This window comes from Protopterus annectens, chromosome 12.part0, assembly GCF_019279795.1.
Source record: "Protopterus annectens isolate FY-2018-M chromosome 12.part0, PAN1.0, whole genome shotgun sequence".
Lineage (NCBI taxonomy): Eukaryota > Metazoa > Chordata > Ceratodontiformes > Protopteridae > Protopterus > Protopterus annectens.
Window position 1 is genome coordinate 613422358 of NC_056746.1, and position 23457 is coordinate 613445814.

Here is a 23457-nt window from a genome sequence, read left to right on the forward strand (position 1 = left end):
ATCACTACCTTCACTATCTGCTTGGTTTATAACTTCTTCAAATCTGGGAAAATTAGGAGATAAAATTAACCTTAATGTGCTGTATCTGGGGTATTCTCTCCACGCACTGCTGTTTAGCGTTTCCACATGGAGCACTGCTAGGGTAACCTGCGATATCCAAGAAAGGCTGAAGATTGCAATTAATACCCACTGTGTGCAGATATACCTGCCTGTGTGGTCCTCTTAGGTCCCTTGATCTTGTGCTGCTCCTATAGTCCGCTGTGAATTGCTGTGATTACTTGTGGGTGCACTATCGGCATTTCTTGGGCTTGCTCTTGTACTGGTAATAGTTTTACTGACCATCTTATGTTCTGCGATACTTATATGTAGAGCTGAAACAGCCCTTTAAGCCTTCTACTGAACTAATCCTGAAATGCTATTAGTGCTCCTGTTCCTAAAGGGGATCTAGTGTAATATTTTATCTAATGTATATGTAGAGCTGTAGCAGCCCTTTAAGCCTTCAACAGAACAAATCCTTAGAACGCTATGAGCGCTCCTGTTCCTAGTGGGGATCTAATGAAATATTTTGTCTAACTTAACTCGCTTTACAGGCTTACCCTCACTCGAAACCTATGCTTACCAGCCTGCTCTCTTTGCAACATGTGTTAATAAATACAAGACTAGCCATTGCATCTACTCTCTACCTGCTCTGTACGCGAGGATAATATGATGTTGCTTACACTCTAGCCACACACACAGTGTATTTTTAAATAGGGACTTAGAAGAAAGGTACTTTTCAAGTTGTAGCCTTAATCTAAATAAACTTTATTATTTTGCTATTGCCTGCATTGACGCTACCTCGCTCTGAACCTACTTCCACCTGCTTTTTGTTGTAGGGATCTCGAGCGAACTTGGAAGCCATACTTTCTCCTTAATATATAGCTGGCTAAAGAGGCGTGTATACCAGACATGGCATAGCAATTAGCCACACACGTGGAGCAACTTCTAAAACCCAAGCCCCTTCCAATGTATAATGAATAATCTCCAACTACCGTAGCTAAACTAGGCAGACAGACACAAACAGAAGTACAGGCTTTGCAATGGTCTTAATATTTCAGCCATAACTTTCAACATTCCCTAAGGTTCTAATATTAATTACTATAATCCTAGAAACTTTCTAGCCTTGTGGCTTATGTGCGCTTCAGCTAAACAGATGTCAGTACTTAAGGCATATGCAAGCAATGTGTTCACAGTGAGCAGGATAAACAACTGAATGATACCACTGTTTGAATTCTTACAGAAGCTGTATTTTTTAGTACCTGTATTGTTTTTAAACATACAGTAACTGCTTTATAATACTTCTACATATGACTGTTATATTTATGTCAGCTCTTACTTAGTGTCTTAACTGTGTAGATATAGCAGTATAGAAAGATATGTACCTAACTATGATGGCATGATGGGCAGTAATCATTCTGTGTGTTAATTAAGTATGCTCTGACTTTACAACTGTACTGATTATAACCCTAACCAAAATAATTGTTAAGCATCTCACAGTATCCAATATTGGTCTTTAACTGTTTAATAGATGAAAGCTCTAAAAGCCACTCTTGTTCAAAACCTGTTTTTGGCCATATATGTATATTTGTTGTAGTTTACATATTTGCTTGAGCATTTTATTTTTAACTGAACTACCTTACTAAGGGTCTTTTTTTTCTCTCCCTTTGCTTGCTGTCTTCTATTCAATTACTAATAGCACTCCAGCTGGCCTACGCTCCATCAGGGATAAAATCCTCCCTGCCAACACAGGACCCTTTCCAACTTATCAGCTGTCTCAACACCCTATTTGGCCTCCCCTGTACTCTCCTACCAAAGGAAGGAAGAAAGTATGTGTGGTCCTCTAACTTGCTGTTCAGCTACTTTATAGTGTGTATGTGCCTTACTTATGTAATTAAAGACTTCTCTGCCTGGTCAGCCAGCAGACATACTCCCCTTATTTTTAACCTATAATTTAAAATCTGCCCCTATCTGGACATTCACTACTATCTCTGACCATAACTGAGTGTCCTTTTTCAGCCCTAGACCTGCCTTCCCCTGAAATTATTACTACTGTAATACCAGCTCCTGGCCACTAGGTGGCACCATTACATAGTCCCTAGCGTTTGCCTATCCCAAACCCCTAGGAAATTCCACTCTTAGCAGACTACTGGCCTCACCTGTTACTAATCTCCTTCCACACCTCTTGCTTTACTGTACTCTCCCACTATTAGCCTTGAAACTCTGCTTCTCTACTTATTTTTTCTCTCTTCCACTTCCTAGCTTAACTTACCTTTCAGTCAGCTTTCGCTGATTGTTCTCCTGCAACACTCAACTTGTCTCTACCCGCTCCATTCGCCCTGCGGGCTCACTCCGCTCCTCTCCCTACCCCCAATTCCTACCCACCCCCAGGGGTCCTACCCTTATACTTCCTACCCATACCTCCACCTCTTCCTGTTACTCTGTACTCACACTCCTCCCTCTTCCCTTTACTACCTAACCACACCCCTTCCTCTTCCCAACACTCTCTAAATATACCTCATTATTCCTACCTTTTCCTCTTCTAATACACCCCTCCCACTATCTTTTCACCCTACATACTGTCCTGTCACCAAACTCCACCAATATTAACCTCTCACTACCCTCCTCCTATCACACCACACTCTACTCACTCTCTCATCTCCTTACTATAGATTTATATTTTCTGCATATATAAAACACTATCTATTCATATAATGAATAAACAATTCATCCCATCCTTTTTCACACTCTTATTCATACTCTCTCTACTACCTCCACTAATCCTCACACATCTATTCACCTCTTTTGAAAATCCACTAGATCCAAACCAAAACTATCCCAAAAAACAAACCAACTCTCCATATTCACCTTTACATTTTATCCATGCTATTATAACATCCTCATCTAGCTACATACGTCCGGAATATCATAGAACACTACACACAAAATACAGCAATCTAACCCCCAAAAAATGTCTATCACTATACAGCAGACTACCCAACCCATATTATCTAAGCATGCTATTCTCTTTAAAGGATGGCAACATCCACCCTAACCCAGGCCCCCTAACAACTCATATCTCTCTCATCAACCTCAAAGAATCAACTACCCAAGCCCTCTCTAAACCATCAAACTCCCTTTTAATTGCTCATCTTAATATACACAGTCTAAATAATAAAGTTACTCACCACCAAGCTCTAACTGAAATCTATTCCTTTGATATTCTCTGATTAACAGAAACATGGTTAAAACCAGTAACCAAAGATAATGAAATCATCCCACCTGGATATAATATCCTGAGACTAGACCGTACATCCAAGAAAGGTGGAGGGGTTGCTATCCTATACAAACCTAGCTTACAATTAACCACTTATAACTGCAAACCACCTTTAGACTCCAGTGCAGAAATTCTTATATCTAAACTTACTCTTAACAATTCCAAAGCCATCTATATTATCTGTATATATCTACCTCCTGGTAATAACACAACTACTATGGAAAATTTACTTTGCTGGCTTTCCCAAAACCTATCCCAAGAAACCATTATCCTAGGTGACACAAATATTGACTGGACCTGCTTCTGCAGCAGCCTCCCCACTAACCATATTAACCTATATGGATATTCCCAAACCAGTACGTCCCCTACCAGGATAAATAAATCTAACAAGGAATCAAGCTTATTAGACTGGATTCTCATAAACCATCATCCTCACATTTATGACTCAGGAACCCTCCCTGATGATCTAAGTGACCACTTTCTTACCTATATCATCACACATAAAATCAAGTTTCCCTCCCCAACATCTGTTAAAAACATCAGGTCTAAAAAGAACTTTAACCCTGAACTTTTCCAGATGGAACTACGAGCATGCAACTGGTTACCCTTACAAAACCTTCCTTTAGATAAAGCCGTAACTTACTTTAACTCCAACTTCCTTGCCATCCTCAACCACCATGCCCCATCCAGACTAATTAGAATTAAAACCAAACATGCTCCATGGCTCTCAAAAGAAACCAAACATAAAATCAATAAGAGAAACAAACATTGGGCAAATTGAAGAAAAACTAAAAACCCTATTGACCAACAAAAATTTAGACAACTAAGAAATGAAACTAAAAAAGCTATATTATCTGACAAAAAAAACTACTACCTGCAATCCCAACAAGCCATTCCTAACAAGCCACAGAAATTTTGTTCTAGTATCAACCAACTACTCCATCCTGGGCAATCCACTACTCCAAACCCTCAAAACACTGAAGACAAAACACCAATGAATATAGCTAATGCTTTTAATACCTTTTTTACTGATGCTATACAAACACTAGCTAGTCAACTATCACCTAATAACTTCACTCTACCTTCCAATGAATCAACCTCACCCCCTACTTTTCACTTTCAACCCATAGCAACATCCTATATTCAAACTCTTCTACAGAAACTGAAACCATGCTCCCCCTCAGCAGACCAACTACCTGCTGAATTCCTACAACTATCCGCCAAAGCCATTGCCTATCCTATTTCTATCCTAATCGATAGAACTATTACTGAAAGTTATATCCCAAGTTTATGGAGGTCTATCCATTGAACTCTCCAATTAGCGCCCCATTGCCCTCCTCTCACCTCTGGCAAAAGTCATGGAAAAATGCATTCACAGACAGTTACTTGACCATCTAACACAAAATAACCTACTAGCCAACTGTCAGCATGGTTTTAGACCTTCACATAGCACTACTACTGCCCTTCTTTCCTTCACAGATTGTATCAACAAAAACCGCAACCTTAACAAACTCTCTTCAGCTCTATTTATTGACCTGTCTAAAGATTTTGACATGGTAAATCACCAAATTCTCATCAAAATACTAAAATCCCTGTCACTTGATACATCATCCATAAAATGGTTCCAGTCCTACCTTGATAAAAGACAACAGGCCGTACTTTGGCACAAATCTCTCTCTACCCACCTGCCCATCAACCTGGGTGTCCCTCAAGGCTCCATCCTTGGACCTCTACTTTTTTCCATATTCATCAATGACCTTTACCTTGCCATCCCCCAAGCCACATGCATACAATATGCAGACGACTCTACACTGATATGCTCAGCCCCCTCTTCTCCAGAACTTCTCTATCTTACCCAACAAGTATTTAATACAGTTGAGCAATGGTTCACAGATAGATGCCTTCTCCTAAACCCCAAAAAGACTAAACTCCTCCTTTTCTCTCCTACTAAGAAGTCCCTCCAAATGGATTTCTCAGTAAACTCTACCAATAACACTATTATATCCCCTGAATCAACCACCAAACTATTAGGTGTCACCATTGACAATAATCTGAACTTTGACATCCATATTAACAACACTATAAAAACAGTCAACAAAAAAATAGTCTCTCTCTATAGGATAAAATCCTTTCTCCTACCTTCAGCTTGAACCACTATAGCACACACTCATCTAATATCTTATCTTCTTTATGCCTCTCCTATTTTTACTAACCTATCTAAAAATAATCTTAGCAAACTGGAAATGTCCTACAATAATATTGCAAGATTTGTAACAGGCAACCCATTTAGAACCCATCACTGCCTTAATTTAAAGCAACTAGGATGGCTCACACTTCAAAATCTAATTAAATTCCATCAACTAACTATAGCCCACAACACTCTTTACAAACCCTCCAAAACACCTATTCTGTCCACACTTATCACTCCCTATAAAAACTTGGAATCCTTAAGGTCTTCTCAGAAACTTCTAATACATACTACTAAAACAAACAACAAGGCTGGTGACTCTCTTTTTTCTAATATATTAGGAAAAGCCTGGAATCTCCTCCCAAATGAACTCTCCACACTTCCCTCACTATCCTGTTTCAAAAATAAATTGAAATTGTTCCTCAAAACTCACTGGTTATGCCCATGCTCCAAACCTGACTAATCTATATGTGTCTCCAAATTCTTTTCTCTTCCTGCCCTGACTACTCACACACATCAACACCTCCTTATTAAACTAATTTTACTAAACTATCTCTAGCATACCTTGATAGTATTAGCATTCCTTTGTCATGCCTGCATTCTTCACTCTACATATTACTGTGATAACCTGAAATAGGTACTGTAAATAGTTTGTATTTGTCTCATGTGTCATTAGTTGTGATTGTGTTAATTTCATTGTCCTATCTAGGAGCTTATCTCCCCGGGCCTCCTGAAAATGGACATGTATCCAGTTAGACTAGCCCGGTAAACAAATGTAAAATAAACAAATGTAAAATAAAATAATATATAAAATTTGACATCTCTATTCCTTTAGAGAATGAAGAAAAAACTTTCAGATTTTTCTTGAGACTCTTCCTCAGTAACACTTTCAGATTTCTCTTGAGACTTTGTTCTTGAAATGGTTTAGCAAATTTTAATAAATATTGGTTTCTAAAACTGGTCACAGGTACTTTTTCTGGTGTAATATCTTGGTTTAAGTTTATAATACTGTTACTTTTATAATTCAGCTTCTCAGGCCTAGTTTCTGGTTGCAATAACTGTGATGCCCTGCCTTTATACATTTAAAAATCTTATTGCAATGCAAATTCCTTTAACTGCATGCCTCATAATTTACAGATTACACAGTTAATTATAGGAGGACAAAGTCTTTAGTTCTTTCTACATTAACAAGCAAAAAGAAAGGTAGAACCTCATCCTATCAGCAGTGTGGAAGTCCCATCTTTGGAATTCACTGCATAGCCTTTCTTCCACCTCCCTTCCTGCAGATGGGTCCCATGGAGGAAATCTATCCAGCCCCTGGATTCTTGTTTCCTTCACCCAACGTTTCTTCAATATTTCAACTTTACTTCAACTTTTCAATTTCTGTACTTTCTGCTTTGTTTCCTATCGGGTTTTGACACTAAAAGCTGTAAAAGCATCTGAGGAAAAAATACAGGCAGTTATAAGAGCAAGAAAGATAAATGATCAGCAAAGCAATGCATCCCAGGGTCAGCACAGTTTATTTCTCCTGTATCTGACAAAGACTTCAAATAAGTACAGCACGTTATATACTGTTTTGACAGCTGCAGACCTGCATCTTTAGACATACATTGTGTCCTAAATTAGTCATGCGATCTGTCCTAAATTAGTCATATATTTATTTAAAAATAATATTACACCAGGTTTTCCTTTTTTGGTGACAAGTACAGACGTAAGCATTTCTTGCTTCAGCTTTGTCATCATATCTTCTTACTTATCACCTTTCTAATAAGAAATACTGTTTATTGTTACTACAGCTGCAGTTACTATTTACATTATTATTACTGTTGAATAATTCATAATTAATGAAAATGTGCAACTTACAAAGTAATACAATACAAAAGCTTAATAAAAACTTCATATAAAATATGCAGCATGTATATGCAAGGCATAACATCTGCTCCTGGCATTCATTCTGTAGACAACGTATGAAATAGAATAATATACATTTTCTTATTCTTTGATGTTTATAGCATATATGTACATTTTACAAATCATGTATTTACATTCTTTTTATTCTTTACACATATGGCTTAAGAATGTTTTGATAGAAATGGAAAATTACTGATTAATACATGTTTATACAACTTCTAATAGAAGAAACATTCACTGCTGTTACAATACATCAGTGTGTCAGTGTGTAACCCTTGTTCCAGGCTGCTGTGACCTATCCATTCTATTTTTCCCTAACAAACAGCTGAGCTGACAATTGTAAAAACACTGCAAAGTCTTATAGCTGGTCACATCTGTTGACTGACATCTGATTATTAGAGGAATTATTTTCAGCATAAATATTTATTTATTTTAATAATTATGCCGTGATAAAGAGAGGAATTATTCTTAAGCACTATCTTATCTTGGCTGATGCCCTTTTAGTCAGGCATTGTATTTCCATGCAGCTTTGCATTATTTCATAAAAGACTGTTCACACATGCTGCTCAGGGAAGATTTCTGTAAGCTGGTGTCTCAAAATTATTTGAGATCCCAATACTATAACAGGGGGTGAGGATTGAAATCCGGACAGATTATTACTTAATAGTATAAAGTTTGTCTTAGAATAGTTCCTAAATGTTTCTGTGTTAGCTGAGGGATGCATGTTTTATTTTTATTTCAAAGGAGACAGTTTTATGGTCAAACTTTTCTAGAGTTGGCATTACATGGGTGGGGGGGGTGCAGTGTTCATGCATATTAGTGAGGACCATATCCAGTATGTTTACAACTCTAGTGGGTGTATGGACAATCTGGTCATATATGAATCCAAGTTTAGAGTGGGATGGTTAAAGCTGCCCATGAAAATGGTGAGGGTATCCAGTAAGTTTAAGTATGTGTTATGGATTTCCTTGGTCATAGAGGGTGACCTATAACTTGCAAGGATACTTCCATAAGAAACGCTGCCTGCAGGCAGATCCGCCACTGCCCACTGCCTTCCCCCAAGCACAGGAAGTGTATTTCTAATCTCCACTGGACAAATTATACTTTTGCAATATGCTCTCTGTGCACTTGAAACATTGTTCTCCCTTCAGTAGAAATGAGCGGGTCATACCCTTAATCTTCTCCCTCATTGTTGGGATCCTCCAGAGCTAGGGCTGTTAATCAATCTCCCCACTCACCTGGGTTGCACTAAGGGCTCCATTCCTCTATGCCATAGAACAAGGCTGGTATTTGAGGAATACTGGAAGATAATCTGATTTTACTACTATGTTGTGTGTTTATTTACACATGTTAAATAAATAGTTAAGTAAGCCTGTTAATGCCTGCTTACAATATCCCAGAAATGTACTATTTATTAACTTTAAAGATAAAAGAGAATTGAAAAACAAACTTTTATTTCAATGGCCTGGAGGATATCTCATAAAAATCAAATAGTTCTTTCTGTTTTTATTTCCAAGGACATGTATTATTGTTTGTCAAACTGAAACATTTTAGTTTATTTCTTAGTGATAACTCATTGCTATTTTTTCCAAATGTTGCTTTATTTTTGCTTTATATCCATTGTTTCAGACACGTGTTCAGCTTGTCACATTAATGCAACATGTGAAACATATGGTGATATTCCAGAATGCATTTGCAAAGATGGATTCATTGGAGATGGCTTCAGTTGTTCTGACATTGATGAATGTGCCCAATCCTGGACTCACAGCTGTGGTTCTGATGTCTGTGTAAACACATTTGGTTCCTACACTTGCAGATGTGCTGTGGGATACATTGAAGATACACCAGAAAGTGGCTGCAGAGATATTAATGAATGTGCTTATCCTGAACTGAATCTCTGTCATCCATCTGCAACATGCATTAACTATATCGGAGGTTATTATTGTACCTGTCCTTATGGCTCATATGGAGATGGATTTCACTGTTACGTAAATGACTGCCTCTTGAGTACAACCTGCAGTTCAGATATGGAGTGCGTTAACACACCTGAATATTACTACTGTTCTGATCCCTGTGATAATCACACAGTCCTTAATGAGAATTGGAGGAGTACAAGTGTGTCTTACTTCACATCTTGGTATGCCAACTGTGATAGTGCAAAAAGTGGCTGGTTCAGATTTGTAGGCACAGGTGGTGTGCAGATGCCTGAATACTGTGTTCCAGAATATAGCTGTAGTACCACTGCACCAATGTGGTTAAATGGGCAGCATCCTTCAGTAAGTGATGGGATAGTCACTCGCACTGCCTGTGCTCATTGGGCCGGTTTCTGCTGCTTTTGGTCCACCACTATAAATGTGAAAGCCTGCCCTGGTGGATACTATGTTTACAAACTGTATGGGACTCCAGCCTGCAATCTAGCATATTGTACAGGTATCAATTAATAATCATTTTAGTTTGCTCCTTACACCTATTATTTTGAATTCTGTCACAGAATACAGTTGTCAGTGACACAGACATTTTTTTTTTATATTTGCAAATATTATGCAGATCCTAGTATAGTGATGAATGACTGCAGTTCTCTGGCCTGTGCCGAAGATGAGGAATGCAAAGAAGTGAATGGAACCCTGGGCTGCTATTGTAAAAAGGAATATGAATCTAGTATGTATTATGGTAAGTGGAACAGAACTACTTTTAGTCTCTCTCTCTCTCTCTCTCTATATATATATATATATATATATATACATATGTATAAAGAGATATTGCTATATAAATGAAATGATACTTTTATTTGAAATAAGTATTGCTCTCTTAAATCCACACTCATTTTAGTGAAGAATAGTGTGCATGTGTAGATGTGTTTGTGTGGTATGTATCATCTTAACAATGCACACTGATAAAGGGTTTAATAAAATGACCAAAGATAACATGGTTCATCATTGTGTAATCATAGTCATCCAAATGTTCATTACCATTCTGTATATTAATTTTTTATGCTTGCCTCTGCCTCTCCTTCTCAACTTCCAGATGTCTCAGTCTCTCTTCTGCTTCTATTTCCAAATGCTTGGCCTCCAATTCAAGTCTCTTTAACTCCAGATGAATTTGTTTATGGCCTCTGTGGAAAGGTTGAGCTGTCCATTTTCTGAGAGTAGTATATCTCCACGGCCAGTCTGATTGTCCTCCTGGTTGCTATTCTCTGATGCAGCTGTGACTAAAGCTGTAATTATGTCTGCTTTAGTCATGTTGGCATGCACCAGTCCTTTAGCCTGGCGCATCTCAGCCAAGTGGCTCCTTGTCAGCTTGTGATACCCCTCTGCTGTCATGCTTGCCTACTCTCCCTGACTAAGCTAACAAAAAAAATATAAAACAATTCTGATATGAACTCTAAATGTTCACTGCATGGCTCATTAAGAGCACAAACACTTTCAGTGATCACTATATACAAGCTACAGGAATTCAATATCCGCACAACTACAAGCCAATTAATATGTGATGTGGCTATCTCACCAAAGTCAACCAATTAATATGTGATGTGGCTATCCCACCACTGCCAAACAATCAATATGTGATGTGGATATCCTACCACTGCCACCAATTAATATGTGATGCCCCTGCACTGGCCCAGTAATCAAGGAGCCTCAATCCTTGCCACTAGCACCAATGAGGGATGTGTACATTGGGAAGATGACAAGTACACACTAAAGTATAATTTCACTTAAGAGCACACAGCGATCACAGTCAGTCGGGGTCTGGTTTCTCCCTCTCTCTCCAGATCCCCAATAAGACTCCCCATTGGCACAGCTATAGGGTTAAGATTTCAACCGAGTGGTCAAGCCAAAACCTCCAGCACTCTCTCTGTCCAACCAGTGCTTCATGACCTCCCCACGTAGCTGACACACACACTTTGAGATTTGATTTATATACAAACACACACACTCCTGGGGAAGTCTGGCACAGGCTTAGTAGCTATGTCCCCTTCTGCCAAGACTATAAGGTAGTACCAGCTGCCACCAGCCTCCCTTACTTATCAGCTACTATTAAGGCCCTTACCAAAGGGTGCCCAATCGTACTGTGTAATTTTACTATTATCCTAATGCTAAGTGTGACCAAGACTTGCAAGGCTATTTAAGAGTGGCCTGTACAGTGTCACCAAATACATATGCAAGTACCCTAAGAGCTTAAATATCTCTAAACAAACCAGCCACAATTAAAAGGTTTAAATATATTTAATAATCAATAATAAAGGAAAAAGACAATATTCAATAACTCAGCACAGTGACTACAGAGTTCAGAATCACAGGAAATATTTTAAAACAGATTGCAGAACAGTCTTAAATAAATACAGAAAACATTTAAAGTAATATTTACTATATTCCTATCTATATCTAAGAAATGTCACTGTACCCTAGACTTACTTACAGAGCAAGACGCAGACAGAAGTGCTGATGAGTTAGATGTTTCAAGAGTCAAAGACAAATACAAAATGCGCAGTCTCTGAGTGAGTTCCCAAATTAATATCAAAACATTACTGCTGGGTCAGCCGGATGACATCATTCTTTGTCACTTGCCTTCAGTTCCCAGGCTAACAGAAACCCAGATCTCTGTGTCAAAAATACTTATCTCTCAGATGTGCAGCTGCTAGGAAGTAACAGAGCAATAAAAACACTTTACATTTGAAACCTAGTAATTATTTCTGTTTCAAGACAATAGGAAAACCCATAGCTCTAGACAGTGTGTCTGCTTTCTGCACTGAAACTAACTTTTTTATAGCACATCGTAAAGCACTTAATTTCAACTTATTTTCTTAAAGTTTTGTAAGTTAACTCTGTATGTTCCAACTTTTACCATTAAAATACACATCTGCACAGGTATATAGTTAATATGCATTTCTGCTCTTTTCCAGCAGGGTACACTGTGGTTATATTCTTGAAGCTCAGTACATAACAGTTCAACACACACTTCTGCACCAGTAGTTTAATATCCACATAATATATAGTTATCTTACTTGTAAGACAAGCCTATGGATAATATTAATATTCACAAATAACATATGATTATTTACAAAGTTCCAGATAGCTGAGCTGTCATTGCCACATTTCTGTATAAATCATATTAATATTTTCAAGTGACATATAATTATTTATAAAATTCCAGCTAGCTGGGCTGACAGCATTTTGGTTTGTCACACTAGTATAGTGACGACTGACTGTAATTCCCTGGCCTGAGGCAATAATGAGGAATGCAAGTAATACAAGGAAGCGTACTGAACCCTGGGTTGCCATATATCCATATATATGGTTACATACTAGGTTATCTAATGAGAAATTCACTAAATGATGGATCAGTCAGTACAGCTGGTCAAAATTTATTTTCACTGAAGGACAGTTTGTTTGAAAGTCCATTTTACCAAACGTGGTTTAGGTAGAAGTATGTCTGCAATACAGAAGCAGAGATATTTAGATGTGCATGATGAAATGTTAGATTGTACTTGAGATGATCTCTACAGGATCACTGCTGATCTAGTCTGTATATATGCATCGGCAATGATTCTCTGTGTGTGGCATATGAAATGGGTCTATGGCTACCTGCTCTAGGGACTTACATATGGCCTGAGACTTAAATAGGACGTGCTGGAGGGAAAAATTTATCGACCAGCAACTGCCACATCTTTGGAATAGGCTACAAATTCATGTGAACCAGAGCACCTCTATGACACTGTTCAAGAGGAACCTGAGTGAGTGAATGGGGCACCGTAAATTCTTACAGCATTACAGGTGACAGCATCCACAACCCTCCTGGACATGGGCAGTCATCACTAAATGCAATCTTGGGTATTGACTAGTACTTCTACGGTATTACATTGGATTGAAACAGCTAGGCTTAAAATGACCTATGGGTCGATTGCCTAGTAATCTTCTGTGACCTATGATTCTGTGATCCTACACAATTGAGTGACTGGAGTTAGCATATAAGTAAGCAGGGTAAAGAAAAAAGTGTTTTTGAATTTTTTTGCCTTGGATATTTTAATTATAATATAATTACAGGAGTTATTCCCTTTATCCATGGTTGTGTGACTGTGGAATTAATATATTTATTTTCCAGGGGTGGGGGAAACACTCCCTATGATTTGGGGGGTTGTAAGTGATTGCAAATGCAAGCCATTCATTAACTTTGGTGTTTTTTTTTTTTTTTTGTTAAATGTTTGCCATTGCCAATGAACTTTTTAGTGAATTTTCTGTCAATGAAAGTTCATCAATAATGTAATGAAATGTAATCATGTATCTATCTAGGTATATTTATGTATGTGTGCATATATATATATATATATATATATATATATATATATATATATATATATATATATATATATATATATGGATCTACTGCTTTTAGTCGAATTACATTTGGTTGAAAATGATTTCAGTCAGCCCACTTCATTCAAAGCTCATCTGGTCGAATTCCATTTGGTCAAAAATGGAATATAGCCCCTGCCCCACTGCAGTGCAACCCTGGAGTGAAAATATAAAGTTAGGGGGGCTGTGGGAAGCACAGCCTCCCACATCGGTGGTTGTGGGGGGTAGCCCCCCACATTTTGCAACTAGTTTTTACTGATGTTATATGTTTCAATGTATTTTTAATGGATACACAAGTATATAATGGTAAATACACTGCAATTTTGTAGGGGGCTAGCTCAACATGTAAAATGTATACTAAATAAAATAAAAAATAAATACTAGAATGTGCATGCTCCACGATATAACCTCAGACAAAAGAAAAAGAATGTGATCCTCACACCGCTGCCAATTTTATATATCTATACCTATCTATCTATCTATCTATCTATCTATCTATCTATCTATCTATCTATATATCAACTTGAGATAATACTGGGGAAAAGGCTTATTAACCAACTCTGATATATGTAAACATGTCTACTGCTAATGGGGTATGGCGTTATTGGCCTGAATGCACCAGTAAAGACTTAAAAAAGTGAAAGTAAAAAATCATGGCTATCCAGAAGCCACATAGTTAAAACACTATCATGTCCTTAACAAGTCATTTGTATATATCCCATGTGATTCCACTACAGGGGGTGTAGGGTATTGCACAGTGAACACTTCAGATTTGCTTTTTTCATCATAGGATCATAGGACCATGGGAAGTTACTAGGCTAATGGCCCTAGGGCCCTTACAAACCTATCCAAGTTCTGTCTTATTTCCGTGATCAGCACTTGTTGCCCCTGTCCAAGAGAGAGACAGTTAGAACCCCCAGAATGAATTTACAGTTACCCATCCAATCATCCAGACCGTGCCTAAAGAGGGGCAAATTGGTGCTCTGCTTTACATGAATTGGGAGTCTGTTCCACAGGTGTGGTAACCTCTGGGAGACAAATCTGTCCCTACAGTGACTTGGTGTGCCTTGCTTCTTCTGTTTGTTGTTTTTAAATGTTCTGTTAATGTCACATACCAGATTAAGGTCTTTAGAGAGAGTAACCCATGAGCCATTGGACTTATGGATATGCAGCATTTCCAATAAACAGAGTCAAAGATTGCCTTACACACAAGGCAGAGATTGCCTGTGAGTAGTCTGTATGAAATGGAGTAAAGTGACAGTGATTTCATCCAATCCACATAGGACAGATGCTGAAGATCTTGAATTCGCCTTGTGAGGATCCTCTGTGATTTCCCTAATTGCTACATGTGCTTAGAAAGGTACATACCAAAAGGGGCATTGTACTCAATTATGGGCCTGATGAGGGAATAGTACTGGGAGGTTATAATGTCTTTTTTTCTGGAGGTATTGCCCTTGCTTATGAGATGAGCAATGTAGAATACCCTTCTTACAACTGTGGAGACATGGTGATCAAAGGTAAGGTTGCTGTCAATCTGTGTGCCCAGGTCTCTCACCACTGAGTGCATGCTTAGGGTATTTCTTTTGATGAGGTAGCTAGCCAGAAAATTGCTCTTACAGAAAGGGAGGATAATACATTTGTTATAATGAGTTTAAGGCTGTGACTTTGACATCAGTCATTTTTTTGCATAAGACCCTCTTGTAGGATGTTGACCTCATTTGGGGATCCTATGTTTGCAGTTGTCAGCAAACTTTGTCAGCCACAGATCTTTAGTTTTTGCTTGTAATTCAGAGAAATATATTCCAAACAGTTGAGGTACCAGGACTGATCCCTTTGGAACACCACTGGTTACGAGTCTGCTGTTGGAGGTGGATTCCCCTATTTTGACTGTAAGGGTTCTATCAGTGAGCTAGTTAGTAACTCACCTAATGATATAAGAGTTGATACCTAGCTAGGTGAGTTTCCACAATACTGCCTGACAGGGGAATAGTGTCAAAAGCCTTGGACAAGTCTAGGTAGGCTGTATGTACAGTTTTCCCCTTGTCCAGTGCTCTGATGACTGTTTCAAAGAAGTCCACCAGGTTTAACAGGCATGATCTCCCTTTGACAAATCCAAATTGAGTAGGGTCAAGTGTTTGGAGATTACCTGTATCTTTGTTGATAAGGTCCATGATGATTCTGTCCTGATAAGGCTAGTCAGGGTAATAGGTCTATAGCTCATGGGGTCAGTGAAAGCACCACCTTTGTGCAAGGAGTTGAGAAGAAGCTGGTGTTTAGACTATGACTGAAAAGAGTACGTAATTGTGTTGCTGTTTCTTGTTGAAGCCCATGTATGATGCAGCCTGAGGTGTTATCAGGCCCCACAGATGCTATATTTTTGGCCTTAGGAAGGGCATATATGACCTACTCTCTAGAGATACAAGGTGGGGGACAGGTGGGGGAATTTTACATATTAATTTTCATGTGTCACAGGTGTAGCTAGAGAGGAGTGAAGGGGCAAATGCTGATTGGTCTTCAGTGTATTATAATCATTATAGGATCATAGGAGCTTACTAGGCTAATGGCCCTGGAGCCCTTACAAGCCTAGCCAAGAGTTTATCCCCAAAAAAAGAAACCTCAGTCAGCACCTGTTGCTCCTGTCAGTGAGGACCAAAGGTGGAACCCCTGGGACAAATTTGTGGTTTCCTATCCACTCATCAAGGTTGCACTTGAAGAGGGTCAGCAAGGTACTCTGTTTGACATGTATGGGAAGTATATTCCAGAGATGGGGCAGCCTCTGGGAGACAAATCTGTCTCTCCAGCAAGTTTTGTTGATGTTGCATATTAGAATTATGCCTATCGAGTGGGTAATGTGTGAGGAGTTAGACTTACGGATATGGAGAATATCTAGTAGGGCAGGGTCTGATACTGTCTTGTAGGTGGGGCACAGATTACCTCTAAGCAATCTGTATGATACCAAGTAACGTGATTGTGATTTGAGCCTGGCCACATAGGATAGGTGTTGGAGGTCATGGACTCTCTTTGTGAGATATTTCTGTGGCCTTTCCAGTTGGTGCAGGTGTTTGGAGAGGTACATACCAAAGTGGACTTTATACTCAATTTTAGGTATAATGAGGGAGGAGTACAGAGAGATAATAACCTCCTTTTTTCTGGATGCAATCTCTTTACTTATGAGAGGAACCAAGTAAAAGGCTATTCTGACCACTGCCGCCACATGATGGTCGAATGTGAGATTGTTGTCAACCTGAGTACCCAGGTCTCTCACCATGGGTTGTGTGTTTAGGGGGTTGCCATTGATGTGGTAATCAGTAGGGGCCATGTTTTTGATGAATGGTATGCTAATACATTTTTTTGCATTTAACTTAAGGCCATGACTTTGGCACCAGTTATTTGTAGGTGTGAGGCCCTCTTGCAGTATGTTAATGTCATTTTGGGAGTCAATGACAGCACTCAACTTACAGTCATCTACAAACTTGGTCAAACACAGGCCCTTGGTCTTTGCCTGGACTTCTGAGAAGTAGATACCAAAGAGTAGGGGTCCCAGGACAGATCTCATGGGAACACCACTAGTGACAGGACTGCCGTTGGAGGTGGTGGCACCTATTTTGACCTTGCGGGTCCTATCTATGAGCCAGTTGGTCACCCATTTGATGAGATAGTGATTAACACCAAGTTGTGTTAACCTTTTAATGATGCCCAAGTGGGGGATTGAGTCAAAGGTCTTGGCAGGTCAAGGTAAGCTGTATGTACTGACTTTCCCTCATCCAGGGCCTAGGTGACAGTCTCAGTAAAGTCAACTAGGTTCAATAGGCAAGATCTGCCCTTGACGAATCCAAATTGGGTGGGATCGAGTGTTTGGAGATTACCTATGTCCTTGTCTAGGATATCCATAATGATATGCTCCATAGCTTTACAGATCAGACTTGTCAAGTTAATGGGGTGATAGTTTCCTGGGTCAGTAGTGGTACCACCTTTGTGCAAGGGGATGACAATGACGGTTCTCCACTCTGCTGGAATGTGGTTGAATAGGGTGCTCAACGGCAAAGCTAGTTCTTGCTGGAAAAGGTGCAGAATACAGCCTGGGATATGATCAGGTCCCATGGAAGCTGTGTTCTCTGCCTCAGATAGGGTCTTTCACACTTGATCTATGGAGATGTTCTGTGTGGGACAAGTATCACAGATGTCGAGTGGACCTTTGGCAGGTGATAAGGAGGAGAAGTTTGCGCTGAATCTATCAGCTAGCAGGCTGGCTAAGTCAGGAGGATCAGTGTAAGTGGTACCATTAAGTACTAATTCAGAACAAACTTGGGCTTTGCCATGGAGGTTCCTAACATAACAGAAGAAGGACTTGTGGTTTCTCTTTGTTTTGGAGGCTAGCTTCAACTCATAATTGGCTTTGGAGTTTTTCACTAGTGATCTAATTTCTTGCTGAGGCAGAGGAGGGAGATTTTCCAATTTGGAATTTGCTCCTTTTTACCCTTGGAAAACAGTTTCTTCCTTTTGTTGTAAAGCCTGTTGATAGAGAATGTCCACCAGACAGGTTTGTGTTTCCTTGAGAAGCAGGTTTTAGTTCAGTTGGGTATTGTTGGGTATGGCTGAGTCCATGCAGCTGTACAGGTGCTTGTATACTGCACTGGCTTACTGTTTAGCATCTGTGTCTGCATCCTCAGAGGGGAGCGGTGGTGTGAAGCTGCTGATACTCTCCCTTAGGAGGGTGTAGTCATCTTTCTGAGAAGTTTTTAGCCTGGTTATGGCTGAGGAAGGGTTGGGTGAGATAGAAACTTCAAATGAGACAGACTGATGATCTGATCTCATCAGGGAAGAACATACTATGAGAGTGGTGCAGTGGTCATCCATGTTGGTGGGAACCAAGTCCAGTATGTTATCTCCCCTTGTGGGGGATGAGACCAGCTGGTCTAGTGTGTTAGAGTTGATGAAGTCAAGGAATAGTTGGGTGAGTGCATTACTGCATGAATAGTTCACCCAGTCTATGGTGGGGTAGTTGAGGTCACCAAGCATCAGGGTGATAGGGGTACCTATATGGAGTCATGTAAGTCCATGTAGGAGGAGTGGGTGTCCTGAGATATGAAGTGGGGGTCTATAGCCGGTTATAACTTGGATGGGTGTCTTGCCAACTGTCAGTTGCACCTGGAGTAATTCCAGTGCATCGTACTGGTAAACCAGTCTGGAGTTGTTCCTGTCTTTAATGAAGATAGAGACTCCACCACCCTTAGTCTTTCCAACTTGAGGTATAGCCTGGTAAGGCTGGGGTGCCTTACACTGTTATTGTATTTATATATCTATATATCTACATCTATATCTCTATCTCTCTGTCTATATATAAAATATATATTTTACTAATTAATATATATATCTGTATCTATATATGTTGTATTCATAAAATATATATTTTTACTAATTATTATTCCTAATATTGGTGGAAGAAAAAATAATACCAGTAGCCAAAGGTCACCCAGCTTAAAAAAGTATATTCAACAGCAAAAAGCAAGCATCCACCAGAGCTGATAAGATAAAAAGTTTATTAATACAAAGGATACACACTTTCACACATAGTGCTTCTTCAGATCCATAAAAAATCATCACAAATGTACTCATTATATACTAAAAAAACACAATTAATCAAAAAAAAAACAAACAAACAAACAACATGCAGTTTGCATGTAGAATTAGTTGTACATCAACATGTAGTGTTGATTGTACAACTAAGCAAACTGTTGTTTAGATGGAGGTACAGCGGGGATAAGGGAATATTCCCTTTTCCCCACTGTAGTGCGATCTTGGAGTGAGAATATTAAAGTACGGTTGCGGGGGGCACAGCCCCCCCAAATGGGGGGGTGCAGGGGGGGCTTGCCCCCCTGCATGAACGTGAGTAGTGTTTTATTTGTTTATGTTTTTTGCATGTTCTTTTCCGTGAAAGTACATTTTCGATAAAATGCACTTTCACGAAAGTGAGTTCACTCATGTACGTTTCTCTGAAACGTACTTTCAATCTATCAACATAGATCTATATATATATATATATATATATATATATATATATATATATATATATGTATATAAATAAAACAAAACCAAATTATACCTAATCTTACGTACCATCTTATTTGTTATAGTGACATGGAAACACCTTACTTGCATTTTTAAGACTTGCAATTCACATTGTATTACAACCTGCATGTGAAGCCCTTATTGCTTTACAGCTGACTTGCCTCATTTGTAACCTTCCAACCCTCTGAGAAACATCTTCCTCCATTTATGGTTACATTTTCAACTCAAATAACTCAGTTGAACTCCCAATATGTACCAGTATGCCAATTTCTCCACCAATCCATTTCATCTTTTGTAAACCTTAACTCCTGCCCTTCTAATATCCCACACTTCCTTGCCTATATACATTGACTTTCATCTACTTTTGTAATTTGAGGACCTTTGGGATATGTCCATTCCTACCCTTTTTTACCATGTTCAACTATCTTTACATTATATAGTGACTATTACCACTAATATTTTCTGTCTTAATTTACAATTTAATTGTCATTTTCAGTTTTCAGTCCCTTTTAATGTCTTTGTACCCATGGATACTTTTCTGCCATTCTTTCTTTTATGGTGGGGATACCCTATCAGGTTTCATCGACCCAATCTGTACTCTGTTTCTGTTTTTTTTTCTGAACATCCATATCCTCCATCCTTGACTATCCTGCTTACTTCTGGTAACAATTAGTTTGAATTTTCATCTTTAGCTTTATCATTCTCACAGCAAGTTTTTGTTATTATATCAGATTTCCAATCAATTTTCAGTATACCAGAACATATTGAATTAGGTGAGCGTTAGCCATGCCTTATGAGTACTTCTTTCCATACTCCTTACATTCTTTGGTTCTTTATGGCTATTCTGATTTAATCATAGGCTTGTTCCTATACATTAATTAAAATGTATCGGTATAGTCAAGATTTATTAATGTTATGTTGCAGAATACTGAATTTTGACCTGAATGTAAAAAATGATAGCAAATTCTTTATTTTTACTGAGGATCTTATACACTCACTTTTAGGCCTTACCTAGATATTCTAGTAATAACAGTAAATTGTCTGTGTAGAATACTGTACTCTTCTTTCGTATTTTAAACATGTATGGAAACAAGTTTAGTGCTGTCACTATGTTTTATATTATTTTGTTTGTACTTCTTCATGGCAATGAGCAGGATGTGGCTGGGGGACAGTTCTTGTTTGTATTTTACAATTTTATACCCTCCCTTCCTTCTACAGTGTTGCTACATCCTAAGATTGCGGGGCATATACTCTGCCATGCACCCAAATAACAAAAGGCCAAATTTGACAGCTGAGAATTTCCCTTCTTTTACTTCCCCAAGCCTCCACCTGGGTTGATGGAGTAGTCCAATAATACCTGCCTTTCATCCACACGAATGAGTGAAAGTTGACAGCTGCAAACTTCTTCCCTTCCTGGACTGCTAACACCCAAGTCTCCAAATAAACACAGGGTGCTACATGAGTAGGTGAACACTCAGTCTCCACAGCACTGTAAAGGCATGAATGTTAAATGGCTTCTGAGAAATTAATCCCAAATTATGTCTATGTAAGACACACATTGTAAAACTGGAACATCTTTTTACATACTTGGATAATGAAGTTTAGCTTAAAGCTGAAATAGGAAGCTATTTATGATAATGCCAAATGCTTAGTTTATATCAGCAGTACTAATGCCTGATATATTTTCTTATTTAGATGATCTACTTTTCTCATATGTCTTTGTAATCAAAATAAACAACTACTTATTTAAGTTAAGAAGCCCTTTCAATAGTTTTCTTTATATCTGCAAAAATATAATCATCAGCTGTAATTTTAGTTCTCAGTGGTTAGTATTTCAGCCTGTGTCTTCAGCTTTGTGTGTAACCTACATTAATCAGAGCAAGCCCACTGACATATGAAAACCCAGAAGAATACTATTAATCTTGTCTAGGTGTATCAAAAATAATAATAAAATGAAACTACTTTTGCCACATTTCAAGCCAGATAGAATTTGAATTTATTTACTTGTTTGCTTAATGTTGTTGTCTTAATAAATGTATTTATTCTTGTGGGTTTATATTCCATATTCATAAGACTGCTTGGTTGTCAAGCCATTGTGCTGCCTGAGCATTTACAATTTTAGTGAGACTACAAAAAAACAGCACCTCATAACAGTATGCAGAGTACGTACAGAGAGGTTAATTTCCTGTGTTGCACTCCTTGTTTTAAATTGTGTAATAAAGTATACCAAATATGAAAAGGGTCTAAATATTAAGCCTCTGTTTTATGTATGTATTTTTAGATTTCAGAAAGCTGCAGCCAACTCTAACCTGCAGCACATCACAAATGAAAGTATTGCTAAATAAATGCCAGCTAGACGCAATGGGATATGACATTTCAAGAATCACTCTGAAAGATGAAATATGCATGGGAGCCGTAGAAGTGTACAACAAAAGCTACATTTCCCTGACCACCTACGCCAGGAAAGGATACTGTGGAACACAATTAACTGTAAGGAAAAGTCTATTATGTATGAATATATAATCCCTGAATAACTTGTGTGATACTCAGGTTTTGATGATTTTAAAATTATTTATTTGGCATGTTTCCTGATAAATTTAATATCTTAAATCAGAGGTAAATTCACTCCGAATGTAGCTTTTCATTTCAGAATTGTGACATATATGAAATTAGAGCTCCTACCATACAAAACATACATATATGAAGACCTTGTGTATTTGGTGACAGATCTTGTTCTACAGTTATCACCATGCAAAATTATTTCCAGGTTATTTATTTTTACTTTGTTAACTGGGTTAGCCGTACTAGGCTATTGGCCTCTTTTCAACAGAGACCCAAGGCAGTATTTATGTTACTAGGGGAGATTTAGCCAGTGTATCAGGGAACTTCCCTTCCACTTTTCAGTAGCTGTCACGGGATCTTTTACATCCACTTGAGCTACCACCAACTCAAGCAGAAGGGACCTAGGTTTCAGTGTCACATCTGTAGAATGACAAACTCAGGACTATAGCACCCCTTCCTTATGCTGCACTGCAATGTCAGTAATAGAAGCAACATCCTTCTGCACTAAAGGTGAGTGCACTATCTATTGCACCACTGAAAATGATTAATTATTCCATCCAGAAACACAGTCATTATTAAGCAGTTCAAACAGGCAACAATTAAGCTTACAAGCAGTGCAACTGTGGCCAGCATTGCTAAATAGTTCCTTGCAGGACAGCCTCAATGATGCTGCTTTACTAAAAACAAGACAAACTAAAGTATACAACCTGCCAGGAAGTAACAAATTTTAGAGGAACAGTTTGGTTATGCATGCTTTTTGTTTGCATTTTAAATCTTGTATCACATATTATGATGTGTCCTCATTAGCTTCGACAGGTTTTTCATAGTGAGACATTTTTAGTTACTAGGCTTATTATTTGTTTGGTTATTCTGATTCATTAGATTTCTGTTACTATCCGAATAACTGAATTAACACATTACTAAATACTATGGTGTTAAAGTTTATCCATTATTTAATACCACTGTGTTAAAGTTTATATTATTCTTTCCATTGTCTGAAAGTCTCAAACTGAATACAAAAAATGCATCATCATCCCTTTTGAGGAGAGTGACGTCCCACAAAT

At 38.4% G+C, this 23457-nt stretch overlaps 1 protein-coding gene across 1 annotated transcript in view; it reads left to right on the plus strand.

The window, feature by feature from the left end:
* The window catches only part of LOC122816198, a 402987-nt gene that overhangs the window by 281496 nt on the left and 98034 nt on the right, over positions 1 to 23457 (plus strand). Inside the window, exons 10-12 of the mRNA XM_044088949.1 lie at positions 9042 to 9842; positions 9960 to 10082; positions 22113 to 22321. Coding sequence (XP_043944884.1) covers positions 9042 to 9842; positions 9960 to 10082; positions 22113 to 22321 — 1133 coding nt within the window. The remainder of the gene's footprint in view (positions 1 to 9041; positions 9843 to 9959; positions 10083 to 22112; positions 22322 to 23457) is intronic.